General features: G+C 38.8%; 1 protein-coding gene across 1 annotated transcript in view; it reads left to right on the plus strand.

Annotated features, from left to right (window-relative positions):
• Positions 1-8,779: 8,779 nt before the first annotated feature.
• The window catches only part of QPCT (glutaminyl-peptide cyclotransferase), a 28,167-nt gene continuing 19,012 nt past the window's right edge, over positions 8,780-17,934 (plus strand). Inside the window, exons 1-2 of the mRNA XM_063078942.1 lie at positions 8,780-8,902; positions 16,693-16,839. Of these exons, the coding sequence (XP_062935012.1) occupies positions 8,780-8,902; positions 16,693-16,839 (270 nt within the window). The remainder of the gene's footprint in view (positions 8,903-16,692; positions 16,840-17,934) is intronic.

Below are 17,934 nucleotides of genomic sequence, written 5' to 3' on the forward strand. Positions count from 1 at the left end.
TGGTGGGAGTGTACACTAGTACAGGTAATATGGAAAACAGTATGCAGGTTCCTCAAAATATTAAAAATAAGAACTACCATTTGATTCAGCAATCCCATTATTGGGTATATATTCAAAAGAAATGAACTCAGTATGTCAAAGAGATACCTGCACTTTAATTTTTTTTTGCAGCACAATTTATGATAGAGAAGATAAGGAATCAACCTAAGTGTCTGATAACAGATGAGTGGATAAAAAAATGTAGTGTGTGTATATATATATATATATATATATATACACACACACACACACACACACACACACACACACACACACATACACACACACACACACACACGCACACACAATGGAACACTATTCAGTCATAAGAAAGATTAAAATCCCGCCATTGAGGCAACATGGATGGACTAGGAGGTTGTTACATTACGTGAAGAAAGCCAGGCACAGAAAGACAAATACCACATGATCTCACTCATGTATGGAACCTAAAAAATAAAAAAAGTTGATATTATTGAGACAGAGAGTAGAACAGTGGTTATCAGAGACTGGGGGAGGAGCGGGGGTGAAGGGAAAACAGGAAGAGGATGGCCAATGGGTACAAAATTACAATTAAGAGGCATAAGTTCTGGTGTTCCACTCATGGTAGGGTGACTATAGTTAACAGTTAAGTTTTGTATATTACATAATAAGTAGAAGATAATCTTTTGAATGTTTTAGCCACAAAGAAATGATAAATGCAAGAGGTGATGCTTATATTAACTACCCTGACTTGATCATTACACAACATATATATGTATCAAAACATCAAATTGTACCCCATAAGCATGTGTAATTACAACGTGTCAATAAAAATAAATAAACAAGAAAGCAAGATAACAAAAAACAAATTCAGGAACCTACAACCTACTATCACGTTAGTTAAAAAAGAATATGTAACATCAAATATGAAGGAAGAATATAAAATTAAAGATCAGCTTTTTGGGTAAATACAATTGCATTATTAACAAAACACATTTTTCTTAATGTTCTCCTTTTGCAACAGACTAAATAAGCATAGTCATGGACAGGAATTAATATGAAACTGACATTTGGGAACTAATGCTGTAGATTACATTAAAAATGGAAATGAAGGGAAAGGGAGCAATAATTACAGAAGGTATTGGGGTCAGGGGAAGATCACCGTCTATCTGTCATTATAGGTTAGGCTGTACATTATGTACTATGATGAGTCAAATATTTATGCATATTTCTGGCAGGCACTAGCTTGAATAATCATTAGGCATTTGTTTTCAGACAGTAAATAGTGTATTGAGAACTTACTAAGATGCCAGGTGCCTGCCCTTGTAAGGATTATATTATCAAAATATTTTACATGTGTAAAACACATGCTGAAGATGTGAGTGTGTGCTTTAAAATAATAGCATTCTGTAACTAGCCACACAGTATAATAAAGATAAACATTTAATTGTAGCACACAGAGATGCGTGTAATCAGGCTATCGTCTATCCACTATACCATGTTTCCTTCATATTTTCAGTCTCTAAAAATCCTGAATAATAATTTTTACTGCATCCTATATATATGGCTTAGTCCTGAATGTCATTCGTTTTGTCTGAGGCATTCTCTTGTTTTTCTACTGATGTTCATTTTCTTTAATCTAAGAGTAGAATTGAAAGAAGACCATTTTGCTTTAGAGTAGAGTGAAGACGCACAGTTCTTCTATGGCCATTTCCTTTTGCTTATGAAATTTCTTCCCAGTCCCCTTTCTAAACTTACTACTTTGATTCTTCCTAATTTGTAATACAGATCTAACCCTGTTAGAAGGATTTTCTCGGAGGACTAAACAAATATATTATAAAAGGTAATTAGTCAATCTCTTTTGCTTCCTCACACATCTTTAAATGCCAACTTCAGTGTTCCCCATAATAGGTATGTGATTTACCATAAAAGGTCAAGGTTTGACCAGTAACAGAAAGCAATTGGTCTCACTAAATTCTGTGCTGAGTAACTTCAGCTCCTTTTTTTAGTAAAATTTAGGTATACTCTTGACCTGGTATTGGTCATGAGCTTTGCTGAAATGCTTTTTTAAACTTTAAAATTAAAGTTGGATTAGTTCATCTAATCTATTATAGTCTGAACAATGAAGTACATATAAATAGTAGTGTTGAAAGGATTTTTTATTACCTCAATGTTTACTGTCTTAGTATTACTAACATTCAAAATACTTTGCTCATTCTTTCAGATATATAAATAAGACAAACAGCATAAACACATCCTAAATTTAAGCAAAAAAAAATTATATATATATATATGTATAGTAACATGTGGTTAAAAGGCAGAATTTGAATTGTGGTATTATGTTGCAACTTTTTAACTATTATTATTATTATTATTAATAGCTATATGTGGCATAGCCAACTTGTTTTTTTAATGACTGCTGCTATTTTCTATATATTTGTGTCATTTTTATTTGCTTTCTGAATGTTCTATTTTGGGGCTCTGTGGAAAGAAATTTTAGAGCCTTTCTTCCTCTCTCATTTGAGACTGCTAGGCCGAATTTGAATCTTAAAAACAAGCATGTTTTGGTACGACTTGAAAATTACTCTTGGAATGATTGTTTTTCATGAAAAGTTAGAAAGGAATTAATTAGCAATCACAATTAATACTGCTCCAAGATTATAAGATTGAGAGAAAGGGCACTTTTCCGGTTAAGTCTGTGTAGCTTGAGCAGCAAAAAAAAATTCACAATTTCATATCACTACAATGTGGATAAATAGAATAAAATGAACCCAAAGCACAAGATAACTGAGTGCCTCAGTTTTGACTTTAGATTATACTTACTTACATTTTGGTTTTTTTTCCAAAAGAATCTTCTTTTGAAAAATAATTTCCTTTTCTTTCTTCTAATAGTCGTGATACTAGACATCTAATTAAAGGAAAGAAAGCAATACCAAAATGAATATTCTGCTTAAAACTTGGAGATAAAATAATTTCAAAGGTGTCTGGTTTTACCTTCAGTAAAAACTTATCTCAGCATATTAAAAATTAGATTTTAATGACTACTTAAATTTTTTCCTTTGAAACTATAAAAGTAGGGTAGAGTGAAGAAAGTATGCTGCCTGCAGGTGAGTCAGCTTTGTATGGCCCTGGACAGATTACGTAATCTCCCTGTGCCTTGATTTTCCTATCATTAACGATGAGGATGATGATAATATCTCTAATCATGTTTTTTAATTAGGGGGTCTTAAAAAACATGTTATTCACACACCTAACGTCCCTGATCATACTTTTAATTCATACCATAAAATTGTAGCTAGTAACTCGGAATGGAAACAAGTTGTTGAACTAAGAGCTTTCCTCTTTCATGTATTATCATTAACATATTGTAGAAATCAGTGCTTTGTTGTCTCATCTGATCCTACAAGATGCAAAAAAATTAAACATAAATGGAATTTTTTGAATAAAAAGTCAACATGTGTGCATCTATAAACATACATACATGCACTGTATGTGTATATACTTCCCATAACAATCAATTGATTGTAACCTCACATTATAGTCAGTTTTGGTGTTACGTGGATCAGAGCTGTCTGTTTTATGAGCTATGAAGAGTGAAGTTTCTTTTTGGTTCTTCACCTTTGATTCTCTACACTCATCTCCTTGAGTGCGTTGAAATTCCTTACTAGAGATTAATTTCTTTGGATCTTGAACACTTTTGGTTTTCAGAGCCTTCAGAGAAAAATTGATAAAAAGCATGACAAAATTAGTAAAACAGTGAAAGGAATTTTGTTTGGGGGCAAGATTAGTGTCAGATAAAGGGATAAGGATTTAGGGGGGACTGTTCCTCTCCCCTTCTCTGAGAGTGAATGTTATCCTAAAGAGCTGGGAAGGGAGAGGGTCAGAAAACCAGAGAGAAGGAACCTTTCTTCCTAACTTTTATTGCCACCTTGACCTGACCTCTGATCTGGTGAAAGGAGTTGGGAAGATTTACAGGAAATCTAGATTCCTGAGATTCCTACGGAACAGCAAAAGTCTGACTCTTGACTGCAGAAGCGAATATTTTAATTTTTGACTCTCTTATTGAAAGTAGTGGTGAACAGCTTTGGGCAGGGATATTGTGTACTTCTTTACATTCTTTGACTATTAAAGGAACAAAGGGCAGGGTGCTTCAGTTTGAGGCTTGTGCAGGGGCAAAATGTTGGGGGAAAGTTGAGGGTTTGAAACTAAGCTGCCTACTTCATAATTTGCCTAGGGCTGGCCCACTTTCCCTGTCTTTTCTACTGTACCCTCAGGGCTTTACAACATGACTACTATGCAACATGATTACTAATGTTATCATTAATCTGATTATATGGTTTTCGCTAATGTATTTCTTAAAGTGTGTGGCTTTGTGCAGTGGTTCTCAACCCTGACTGCACATTAGAATCACCTGGGGAGCTTTCCAGCAAATCTGGTGCCCAGACCACACACCAGACTAATTACATCAGAATTTCTGGGTGTGGGATTCAGATATCATGTTCCTAAAAAAGATTTCTAGATAATTGCAATGTGTTGCTAAAGTTAGAACCATTGGCTTAATGTATTATCTCCCCTAGGAAAAATAGCTTTAATACAATGGTTCTCAAATGTTTTGGTTTTAGGACCCCTATGTATTTAGTAACAATTATTGAGGACTGCAAATTGCTTTTATTTATGTGATTGTGTCTATCAATATTTCTTATGCAGAAAATTTAAACAGGCATTTAATAAATAATCATGGATTTATTTAAAAATAATAAAATCATTATATGTTAAATAACACATTTTTTTTTTAAAAAAAAGCTATGTTTTCTGAAACAAAAAGAATTTAGTGAGAAGACGACATTGTTGACTATTTTTAAGAAATCTCTTTAATGCCTGACTTCTTAGTGGACAAATGAATTCTCATATTTGCTTATGCATTCAATCTGTTGTGATGTGTTATTTTGGTTGAAGCGTATTAAGGAAATGTGGCCTCACATAGATATGTAGTAGGAAAAGGGAGGAGTATTTTAATAGCCTTTTCGGATAATATTGGTTAATCTTCTTGGTTATTAAATCAAAACATGACAAATGGTAGTGTCATAAAAGTTAGTTGCGATTTGGTGTCTGGAACCATACAAATAAACTTTTTTTACTCGATTACACTAAAATCCACTGGTCTCTCATACTTTGAATGGGTCTTTCCCTTGTGATTTTGTAGTATTATGAATCAAGCATTTGGAAAATATTTGATTCACTGAGTTAGGCAAATATTTCAAATGTTGAACATTTCATTATATATTATAAATAATCACATTTGTTAAAATCACCGATTTTGTCAGAAAAGCTGTTACATATCACAAAAGTATTAGGCTTATGGTAACAGATACAAGGTTTCCAAAATTCCAATTTTCATTTGAAAGATTCAGTGAATTATGATGGTTAAAGACCTTTTATTAGAAAAAATGAAATGTTGCAAATTAATAACTTAAGCTCCCATTATATGAAACTTAATTAGAATGGTGGGGGAGGGAGGCTCAAAGTAAATCCAAAGTAAGCAGAAGACGGGAAATAATAAAGACCAGAGCAGTAATCAGTAAAATAGAAAATAGAGCAGAAATAGAAGCAATGAAATGAATCATCTATTCTACTGGTTAAAATGAAAGACCAACTATATCAAATATTGGTGAAGAGTGGAGGAACTGAAACTCGCATACACTGCTTGTAGTAGTGTAAAATGGTATAGCAATTTTGGAAGACAGTGTGCCTGATAGGTGGTTGTCTAGACTTGGGCAGTGGAGGGATAGGTTACAAAGGAACAGGAGGAAGGTTTGGGGGAGATGAATATGTTCATTCTTTTGACTGTGTTGTGGTTTTATGGGTGTATACATATACTAAAACTCATCACAGTGTATACTTTAAATATGGTCAGTTTAATGTATTACAATTATGTCTCAATAAAGCTATTAAAAAAGACATGCTTAGGGGTTGGGATTTAATAAAAACAATTGTTATTGCTCATCAATGGCATTCTTAAGTAAGAATACAATGACTATAAGTATGGTTTTTAAAAAATTGTACAGTTTTATGTCCTGTCTTGATAGGTGCTAAGGTGCCAGTGGTTTTACCCACCACTGTTTTTGCAACATCAGTGCAAAGTTAATGCAGTAAGAAAGGCAAATCTTATTTTGGTATTATTATAACAATTGATTTGACTTTGCACATATCCAAAAGGGTCCCGGGGAATCCCCAGGGTCCATGGAACACACCGTGAAAACCGCTGGTTTAATAGAAACTTCTGATCGTTACTGATTGGGTCCACTTTAAAGGTGGAACTGGGTACAGGAAAATCCTGCCATGGCAGCTTTGTGGTGAAGATCTTTTTTGGCAGTTGGGTTCTTCATGTCCTTCGAATTATAGTATAGAATTTATAATATACTGAAGATGACAACTACTCCACTCATGAACAGAGTGTTTTCACTGCATTTGCAACTACTTTTTTTCCATGATACAAATCAGGGCCAGGAACTTTAATTAAAATGTAAAAGTCATCAGTTATCTTCCATAGGAAGAGTTTGAAGAAAGAAAAATTTGCAGTAGGGAAAAAAATAGCAGACACGAAGGATTTCTGAAGCTTCCGGAATGGAGGGGAGAAAAGAAGAATGAGTGAAGGAAAGGAAAAGGATATTTAGCGTGTAAGACACAAAAAAGACATGAATAAGGAAGGTAGGATACACAAATAGTTGCATTGGATTTATAGATTTATGGAAAGTTGTCAGAAAAACCCACATGTGTAAAAAACAATTTATTAAAATCAGCCTCACTTACTATGTGAAATGTTTTAGATTTGTGCGAGATACATCACATGGATGCACTTGTAGAGATGTGCTGCTCAGGTTCTGCTTTAGGGAAGGACTCTGCTCCAGATGTTGGACTGATGCTGGCAGACAGCCTGTAGCTGTCAGCTCTTTTGGCTGTAAAGAGCTGCTTGCAGGAAGTCACTCCATAGAGGTAGGGGAATTTCAGTTCCAAGGCTCCCCATGGGGTTGGGTGAGGCTGTTGGGCCGACTTAGCTGCTAACTTCTTTCTCTGCCCTCCCTTGTTCCTCCTTCTTCCTCCCACAGGGGTTTGTCTCAAGGGTTCTTTGATACACATCTTCCATGCTAAACTTTGTCTCAGAGTCTTCTTCCTGTAGATCTCTGCAACAGTATCTTGTTGACTTAAACATAACCAAACTTGGAGAACACTAGGGAATAGAAAATCATAATCAAATTATGTGTTACATTTTAGCTCAAGTATTCCCGTATTTCTTATTTTGAATTGCTTACATTTAGCATATTATCTTTCAAGTTTCATTTCATATAAGTTTGCTATTTACACCTTCTCTCTCTTATAGAAATCATATTGCGAAAAGATAAAAAGGTAATAGGGTATGAAAAACAAACAGGCTTTTTATTATTCACCCACCCAGGAAACCCACTATTTCAAGGTTGGCCTAGGCAGCAAGAGAAGAAGTATATTGGGAAACGTGATAATGGTTTTGTTCTGAATATTGAACCAGCAGAAAGTTCTGAAGTGGTCTGATTATAAGAACTGCCCATGGATGTAATAAAGAAGCTATTTAATTTTATTCAGGCCTGGAGATTTAAACTGTCCCTGAAAACTCTCAGACATGATTAGGGTTAGAAATTTTGAACATCAGAAGATACTTCCATCCTGTCTTCCTCTGTAGCTCCAGAGGGGGGCAGAACAGTGTATTTCCAGATTGGCTCTCTTTTTTAAAAAAACCCCTCTTTATAGTCAAGCCTAGGAAGATAGAGGGGGTGGGCCCTCCGGCAGGCTTCATTACCTTCAAACATTTGCTCTCTAGGAAATCAGTGTCCTTGTTCTGTCTTTTTTGAGAACTATACATAACTGGGAGATGACTCAGGAAACGCCAAGCCCTGATCTTGACTGTGGAAGAAAAAAAGATGGTGAAGTAATTGTCCTGACAATTTGGACAGAAACCTACAGACAAAATTGAATTTTTTTTTCTAGGATTATCTGGAGTAACAATAACCTTTGATGGTAGAAAGTAAATAAAATTGATATCAGCTTTTCCTTTTGGGGGCATCCATGGGAGACGACTGCCCAAAGAGCCACTTTTGTGAATATTCTAGATCTCTTTTATTTCAGATAATTACTTCAACCACACGTCTTCATTGGGGAGTATGTTGGTTATCTACTACAAAGTAAGGCAACCATTTGTGAGAAAAAAAGAGAAAACATACAGATGCACTGTTATAGAGGAAATACTTTTCTTTGGAGGTTCCAGTCCAGGCTTTCTGCAGGGAGGTCTCAGTTGCCTCATCTCTAAGATGGGATTAGTACATCAAGTAGGGGAACATCGGAAAAGCACCTAGGACAGTGCCTGGTACAGTGTGTTTGATAAATGTTGTTTCCCTGTTCACCCCTTCTTAAAGAGCTGTGGGAAGCACTTCGGAACCCCCCAGGGTCGATGAACACTTCCTCCCATGACATGGGGGATCATAAAAAGGCTCTTCCCTGTCTCGTCCTTCTTTCCCTTCGTCCTCTCCAAGCCCAGCTCCCGGGTTTGCTAAGGTCCGGGGCCGGAGGGCTGCGGTAGCGGCCTGCGCGGCGCAGCGAGAGGCGACTGGGAGGCGATGGGGAGGCGGGCGCGGTCGGTCCAGGGTGGAGAAGGGGAAGGCGAAGGACGCGCGCTCCCGGGCTCGTGACCGCCGGCAGCCCGGGGAGCCGGCGCCCAGACAGCCTGGGAGAGATGACAGGCGGCGGGAACCGGCGCGCCATGGGCACCCTCCACCTGCTGCTGCTGCTGGTGGCCGCCCTGCCCCAGGCAGCCCCGAGGGTCGGTCGGGGCTCCGCAGCCTGGACCGAGGAGAAGGTGAGGCGGCGCCGTTGCCTGATTGTACCTGAGCGGCTCTTGCCCAGTGCGGGGACACCGGGGCCCGGCCGGCGTCACCGCGGCAGAACGGGAGGCGGGGCGGGGCCGCGGTCCCCCACCCAGGCACCCGCACCCGGCGCTCCGAGGAGCCGGGGCTGTGCGTCCTCGCCAGGGTGCCTCGGCTGGCCTCGGCGCTGCTTTGCAGACGCCAGCGGGGCTGGGTGATGTCACCGGCCGCCCCTCGGCTGCAGTCCGACGAGGGTGCTGATAGGCACAGGAAGTGTGTCGCAGCGCCGCCGCCCACTCGGGACCCGCGAGGCCACCGGTCCCCGCGCTCCGGGCACCGGCGTGCGGGCCGCTCCTGGGGTGTACCCACAGCTCCCCCGCTGCTGCATCTGAGGATGTTCTTGGGGCGTTGCAATGTCCTCGCATTCTCAGGGCGGACCTGTGTCATCTCTTTGCTTTAGGTTTGTAAGCGGAGCAACTCGGAACCAAGGACGTTAACTGAGACCCGCTTTACTTCTAAATCTTTTCTTTTCTTTAGGAGGGTATATGCTGTTTTCAGAGAAATGTGTCTAGTTGTAGGCGAAAACTTCCTCCCCCCGTCCCCCCCGAAAATTTCATATGAGGAACTTAGGATAAAAGTGATTTGCAAGTTCCTCAGTGTGAAAGAAATAGGTTCACAACTATTTCTTTTTCTTGTGTTGCAGTTTTGACATCATGAGATTGCTAAAGGCTTGTGCAAATGTTAATTGGTGTTGGAGTAAAATGGTATGCTTTAAAGATACTAAAAAAAGCAGCTGAGTAAAGGGATATAAACTTTGGCAGTGTTATTGAACAGATCTTTTAGGTGCTTTACAGTAGGTCTATATTTACTCAAACATTTGAAATACAGGGCACACTGTGAATGCCCACCTCTGCCCAGCCACAGGCATAGGTATATGAACAGCCCACGTTCGTTCTTCGCTCATGCTTAATTAGCTTCACCAGTCAGGGACCACAGCGGCCCTCACTTACACATGGAGACCACCTGCTTCAGGGAATGTGGTAGGGGCGAGGGAAGTCAACTGCCAGAATAACTTCGTTTTAAGAAAAACAGCTTCCCATGGGGGTTCAGTAGGAGTAAGGCTTATGAAGAAGATCATTGAATTACACAAACAAATCCTCTCCTTCTTCCCTTCACTGTGAATATGGTCAGAGATTTGGAAGGGGATATTAAAAACCAGAGTGTGGAGCCACACCAAATGTGTCTTTATGATACATCTAAATGGATGGGAGTAAATAGGAAACTGAAGGAACTGCTTTGAAGGATCCGTTGTAGGCATGTGTAGGCAGGGGGTATCTGTGGATGGGAGAAGGTGCTGTGACTCTTAAAACGTTTTAAACTAATGAAAATTGGACTTCTGAGAAATGTCTTTTAAAGCATGAATCCCTTTCATATTTATTTTAAGAAGCTTCCAATCACTGTTCATTGGGAAATGGAAGGATTTCAAATGGTATAAGCAATATGACAACCAGCCATGGTATTTTCCAATTTCTAGCTCCCTTTCCTCTTATTTGTAGGCCTTCGTAAAATCTTCCAGGCAGCCAGCTATAGATTGCAGCCTGAGAGATGAATCAGTACACACTAACATACATGCCTTCCTGCTTTTTATGACGTTAGATTATATTAATCATATGAGGTGTGCCCTTGGTACACTGGTCTGCCAACAGGTGAGGTGTGATAAAGAACTCATTGATTTTGAAATCCATTTTCTTTGTTTTGAAATAAAGGTGTGTCTCTTTCAATGGCATCTAATATTTAAAAGCATATCAACCCTAGTTTATGGTTGTGTTCAGAAGACTATGATTTGGTTATTTGAAACCTGGAAACAATGTTTCCACAGAAGCAATATTATAAATTGTTAGATTACCAGGTGGGCCCACAGATGTACGTTTAGGAGCAGAGGTCCCTAAATATATATATATATATACACACACACACACACACACACACACACACACACACACACACACATATACACAAACACATACACACTCATATAAAACCATCTCACTTGAACTTCACAGTACCCATGTGAGGAGGGTATATTCATCCCCAGCCTACAAATGGGAAAACTTGATGACTACTACACCAGTGAATTGAAGAGGTAGGATTTGGCTTAGCCCTGATAATTCCTTTCCCCTTCTACTCTCTTCTCTAAGGTAGGTGAGTCCTGGCTGATGTACATGCACAATGCCCAGGTAGCGCTCTGTGACTTGTGGGGCTAGTGGGGAGGTTGGAGGTCCACAGCCTTACTCCCTTTTTCTGGGTTAGGGTGGACTGACCCTAAATGGCATTCCAAAATAGTTTGTTTTTGGTAACTTCTCTTCTCTCACCCCCTGAATTTCCCTTTCCTTGATCTCTGTAATGCAGCTTAAAAGTCATCATTATTCTGGCGGTTGAGCCGTATTACAGAATTACTTCTTCTGGATCCTTCCCCTGCCCCTTGATGCCCAGGCATATTCCTTTAGTACAGGCCCATTCCTTTAGTACAACATTGTCAACGAACTGTTAAAAGGAATCTCATTAAATCAGTCCTCCTTTAGGTGTGAATGACTGATGGCTGGTGAAAGGGATTTATGTTTTTAAAAGGATGCTAACTCTAATAAAGTAAAAAGAATGACTTCTAGTGAAGTCTCCTAATTATAAAGTTAACAAGTGCTCATTTTAGAAAACTTGGAAAATATGGAAAAGTATACTAAAAAGATAACTGATGTTATCCCACATTATTCGGAAATAATTGCTGTTAACCATTTTGGTGTTTTTATTTCTAGTCTTCTCTCTCTATATACATATACACACACATACACAGGCTCACACACACAAGTGTGTGTGTATTTACATTTATGGAGATGGATAATTATATCATTCTCATAGATTTTTATGAGAAATAAATGAGTGAATCCATGTAAAGCACTTAGTAAAGTGGCTGGCATATGGTAAATGCTCAATAAAGGTTAATTGTTTATTTTAAAAATAAACACAAAATATTTATTTCATACTAGATATTGTGCTGCATATATAGTTTTATATCTTACTATGTTGTTTAATAGTATATTATGAGTATTTCCTTAAGCCAATAAAATTCATTGAAAGCATCATTAGATAATTGCAAAATCATCATTCCGTAATTTAACAGCTTTTTTATTCTTGAATTTTTAGCTTGTTTTTCAAACTTTCTCGATGTATTTTAATTGGTAGAATATTCCTTCATTGTTACAAAGGTGAAGTAGGAAAAAGCAAGTCGTATTGGGGATGGAGGGACAGATTATTTGAAGTGTCAATTCTGGCAAACTGATAACTGCTGTCTCCAGCATTTCACATTCTTCTGTTTCTGAAGCAACATGTGCTCGAAAAGTCCTAGGGTTCCTTCCTCCATGGTTCTAGGAGTCCTTAGCCATCCACTCCTCTACCCCATGTGATTCCTATAGAAGCAGTGATGGAGACTCCAAGGCAGGGCAGGGTGGTCAGTGATGGGCTGGGTGTTGGTCAGGGAACAAAGACAAAATGTGTCATTTTGGAGCCTGTGCCACCTGCTAAGTAAATACTATGACATCCATTTTACAGATAAGGAGCCTTTCCCTAGTCACAGCTAGTGTGTGAGGGAGCCGGGATTTGACCCTACATTGCTGTGTTTAAAGCTTGTACTGTTCTGCTTTTAAGTAGACGGCTACTTGCATTTTAAAAAGACATACATTATCTTATGCAGTTCCCCACTCTTCCCTAACTGCATTTTTAATGTTAGTCACACCTGACACATAGGAGTTCAGTAAATGCTGGCTGAGTTGAATGTGCAGGTGGACAGAGGTGTTAATTTGAGGGCTGCCTGGGAGATGCTCTTATAGGATGGAAACTGGACTTGAATTGGCTGCATTTCTGTAATGATCTCCCTTTATTTATTTCAATAGTTTGGAACCTCAAATCTCTCTGCAAGCTAGGCCAGCTCTACAAATTATGTAATTAAAACCCTCTTTGGCCTGGCACCATGTGATTAGCCTAGAGGAGATGCTTCAGGATATCTGGTTCACACTTTTTTAGCTGAAAGATTCTTGTCACCTGGAGCAGACTAATTGTCCTTTCTGCCTGGATGAAAAGACAAGGCAGGGGCTGTAACAGAGCCTCATTCCTCTGAGAATGCCTGCACCAATAGAAAACTGTCTAAGTGCCTTTTAATTGAAATAAACCTAGAATAAATTGGGGTTTGCATTTACTGTTGGGCCCAACACTGTCCTTGCCTCAGGTACTTGCCCCCTGTTTAGCTCACACTGTTCCCACGTTTCTCCTCTTACTCATTCTTCTCCACATAGATGCATATATTTATTGAGTTCTGAGAGCAGGACTCCTTAAATATGAATACATACTATTTAGGTTGGAAAGTCCAATGCTTTTCCATACAGGGCTTTAATAAAGAGATGGGCTTAAGTAATTAACTAAGTGTGGTTGTTTCCTCCTTTCTATCCTTCACTGACTGGTAAGCTCCTGGGATTTTGCAGGAGCATCTTTGCTCCCAGAGAGGCAAGGAGAGACGAGACTCTTTACTGAAGTATGTTAATTAAATGATTGAACCTAGGACATTGAGAAGCAACACATGTAAGTCTCTGTATTCATGAGCACCAATGGCCTGTCTGTTGAATTTACCCTTTAATCGTCCATTAAACATTTTTTTTGGTGCTATTTGCCAACTACATTTCATCCAAAATATCTTACAGTTAGGGATGCTGGAGGACCATTTACTTTGCTTCTGTTTTTTTCTTAAATCTATGAAGAACTCTTTCAAACCTCTACAAATCATTCATCTAAACACGAGCTTGATTTCCTCTCACTGTGGACACAGAGTGAAGGGCCCTGTCTACAGTAACCAGGTGAGCTCTGGGATGCAGTAATGGACAGTAAATAGAAAAGGAGCTACTGGTCAGATGGCCTTTGATGCAACAGTTCTTGATTGTCACAGTGACTGCCTGGGCCAACCCAGTTCTCTATCATAAGACACATTGATTATCAGAAATTCAAAAAGAACAAAGCCCACTAACATTGAGCCATAGCACTTCCCAGGCCTGCAGCAGGTGGCCACCTGTCTCTTCTGTATTTATACTTGCTTGTGCATTCAACTGACTTGGTATTTATGATGGTAAAAGTGCCCATTTTACTTCGTTATTTTGTAAACATAGTCTTAGTGAAGATAGTTTTAGAAAGATAGTTAATCTGTTGATTCCTTATTTGATGAATTTGCCTAATATTTATTGAATGCTCAATATGAACCAGGTACTGTGCAGCCTGCATAGGGAGAGAGTATAAAGAAGAGAGACAGTTTCAGCCTTCATGGAGCTGACAGCTTGCATGAAATACAGACGTTAAACAAGTAAACACACAGAGAAGTGGCCTCCAAACATCCAGCCAGTTGAAGAGAAAGGGAAACAGCCTGTAAGGCAGAACGCACTGCAGATGCCAAGGGCTCAAGGGGACAGAGTGCTTTGGACCTGGATGAATGCCAGGGTGACAAGCATGGTGAGCAGGGGTGAGCAGCACCGCATGGGGCCAGTGAGGCAGTGGGACAGGACAGACAGGCTACTGTTGCCTGGGTTAAGTAATAATTAACCATGCAAGTCTTCCGACCTCTTGCCTTCTTTTCTTCTTTTCCTTTCTCATATTCTATTGTTTTGTCTTTTAGCTTCAGCTTACTTTCCAAAGTGCTGTTTGAGAGCTACACGAGGACTTAGATCCTGGAGGTACCAAGAAATTTAAAGGCTGCAGTGACAAATTTATTAAGTAAATATATTTAAAAATGTATTACCAGTAAACAAACACAAACCATAAGATGTTCAGGCACAGAATCAATATTTAGGAGTAAACTGTAAGTGCATAGATGAGGCAATTAGGCAGAGAAGAACTAGCATGGGATCAGGAATCTACAGGTCATACGTGTTTTCATGGACTTATCTGTAACTCTCCTTACAAACTTGGGAAATCAGCTGGTTCCTATGAACCAGCTGATTATATGGTTTCCACTGATATAAATCAAGGAGGTTGGACTAGATCATCTGTAAATGTCTCTTCCAGCTTTAAAAGTCTATATCTATTAAATGATAGATAGGAGGGAATAATAGAACGAATGCATTGAATATTTACTATGGCAGTTTACATATATTACCTCACTTAATTTTAATTATCCTTAGATGTAGGTGTTATTACCTTCATTCTACAGGTGAGGAAATTGAGACATAAAGAAGTTAAGTAACCTGGCCAGAGTTACAGCTAATAAATAAGAGGTGGGGTGCTGAGTTGAGAGGAGCTGTCTGATCCCACAGCCCATACTATTGACATGATAAATACTGGGAGTAACGCTGAGCCATCCCAAAGTGTAGATGAGTATAAGTAATCAGGCAATAAGTATTCTCTAATTCCATAGTTCCCCACCAGCTGCAAGGAGTGGTTCACATGCAGTGAAAGTACCGGTGTAAACATATTCAACTAACACTGGTCCTGCAAGGAACTGTAAAATAGATAAGCCTTCCTCAACTTCTGTTTTGCATTCCAAATAATTCAGTATCTTTATGTTACCCTCATCATTCCCCTTAGGGAGCAAGTTATCCAATCAATCACTCACTTCCCTTTGAGGAGAAGTAACACATTCCATCATTAAGTACCTGAAAAACATGCAATGCATGAATGATTCATCATTGCTAGTATCATAAGAAAATACCGCCTCTGTAAAGTCATACCCAAGATACAAATTTAAATGTTATGTTTATTTAGCTTTTTAAGTTAAGTTTCACTTAACTAATATGTAAATATACATTTACATGAGTATAAGCATTAACAGAATATTACAATAATTTTAACTGAAGATAAAAAGTTTACTGTTTAATGGGTTATAGAATCACCAAGCTTGGGCCAAAAGGATTGCAACAATCATCTGAATCAGCACTGTCCTATAGGAATATTTAATGAGAGGTACATATGTAATTTAAAATTTTCTACTGGATACATTAAAACAGTAAAAAGCAACAAGTACAATAATTTTAATAATGTACGTACTTTAACCCAATATATCAGAAAAATTACCACATGTAATCACTACAAAAATTATGAATAAGACAGTTTACTTTTTTCATACTAAGTCTTTAAAATCCAATGTGTATAATACACTTAAAACATATCTCAATTCGACTAGCTGCATTTCAAGCCCAAGTCACATGTGGCTAGTGGCTACTTTATTGGATAGTGTAAATCTAGCTCAAATTCCTTTATTAGTTTTTTTGGGGAGAATGAGAAGTTAAGTGACCTGCCCAAGGTCATACAACCTTTAAATGGCAGCCAGAAGCTTTGAATCCAGTTTCTCTGACTCTAAGACAGTGCTTACTGTGTAACACTACACTGCCTTTTAGAAAACAATTGTGCTAACAAAGTATATTGTTTTGTTAGCTGCAGTTTTTAAAATATTTGGTTTTCTTAATAATGGTGGGCTGATAATTGATATTTTTAAACCTTAGTTTTGCAAAACAATTGTATATTAATTCTCGGGTTTAAAGCACTATGTTAATTTTGTTTATAAAATAAGCCTCCCAAAATTTTAACTTCCTAGATATAAGGGGCCAATTTTAAAGTTGAGTAGTTTAATTTACCTCATATGACATAAAAGTTATCACTTTATTTTGAAGTTTAAAGCAACTAAGTGCAAATGTGTCAGGGTAAGCCTTGAACATATTATGAAATGATAGCCAGTTAAACAATTTAATTTAATCCTCAGAATTATCACCAACCAGCCAGTTTGAATTCATCGGTTCTTCAGCAAATTGCAGAAGGCACCAGTATTTCTGAAATGTGGCAAAAGGACTTACGACCATTGCTGATAGAACGATACCCGGGATCTCCTGGAAGCTACGCTGTTCGTCAGGTGAGAACGTGGCACTGAAACCTAAAAACTTGAATATTTTGCTTTCACATGAGGGATAATGTTGTGGCTGAAGTTCTGAGTTGTCTAAACATATCTCACATTTTATGCACACAAACCTGTCGATATATTTAACTGAAACAAAAGTTTCATGGAAAAATACTCTTATTACCAGCATTTCAGTTATTGTTCGTTCTATTTTATCAGTTTGTCTTTAAAAATGCCTGTCTTGACCTACTGAAGTGAGTTCAAGACCCACCGGCTTTACCTGTGCTTTTGGAACACTGCTGTAGAGGGTAGAATAAGCCAAAAGCTGGGCTAGACCTTGAATATCGCTTTGCATCCTTAGTGTCAGTCTTCCTAAGCAATCTGAAACCCCACCTGTAAAAATCTGTTTTTGTCTAATTAACTCCATTTCGAGGGTCAGCTTGGGAAGGAATGCAATGGCCCCTTGTACCCTCCTCTGAGGCTACTCCACCTGCCTAACTTTTCAGGCAAAAGACCTTGGCACCCACTGCTGTGCCCAGAGTAAGACCTGTGAGACCTAGTGGCCCAGCTCTGGGGCTCTTCCCTTCTACCCAGGGTGTGGCTTCTGCCCCTCCAGTCTAGCCTAGACAGCCATGTGATGTTGCCCCATTAGCCTCTGGACTTCCATTTGAACAGCTCCCACTTCTCCTAAGGAATTAGATGGTGGAGTCTCTAAGAGCACCTCCATTCTTTCTAATCTTGAGGAAGAATGAATAATAATAATGATGATAGCTGACTTTTACTCAGCCCTTTTCCCAGGTCAGGCCTTTTATCAAGTTTTTTTGGATCCAAATTTGCTTGACTCTTCAATCCTATCACTGGAGAGCTGGAGGAAGCGGCTCTGTGGTGTGTGTACTCAGACATCTCTAGCTGTCAGCCTTCTCGTGCCCACGCTGGAGAGTGAGGCACATACCAGTCCTTCCAACTATATGCTCTGGGCCTCCTCTCCCAAGCATTTTCTTAAAAGAAGTCAGGATACTCACAGGTGCTTTCCAAAGTCCTGTTCCTCTTAGAAAAAAAAATCTAGGTCTATGAAGCTCACTCGGCTCTGCTCAACCTTTTTGGTTTCCC

The sequence above is a fragment of the Cynocephalus volans genome, chromosome 14 (assembly GCF_027409185.1).
Source record: "Cynocephalus volans isolate mCynVol1 chromosome 14, mCynVol1.pri, whole genome shotgun sequence".
Lineage (NCBI taxonomy): Eukaryota > Metazoa > Chordata > Mammalia > Dermoptera > Cynocephalidae > Cynocephalus > Cynocephalus volans.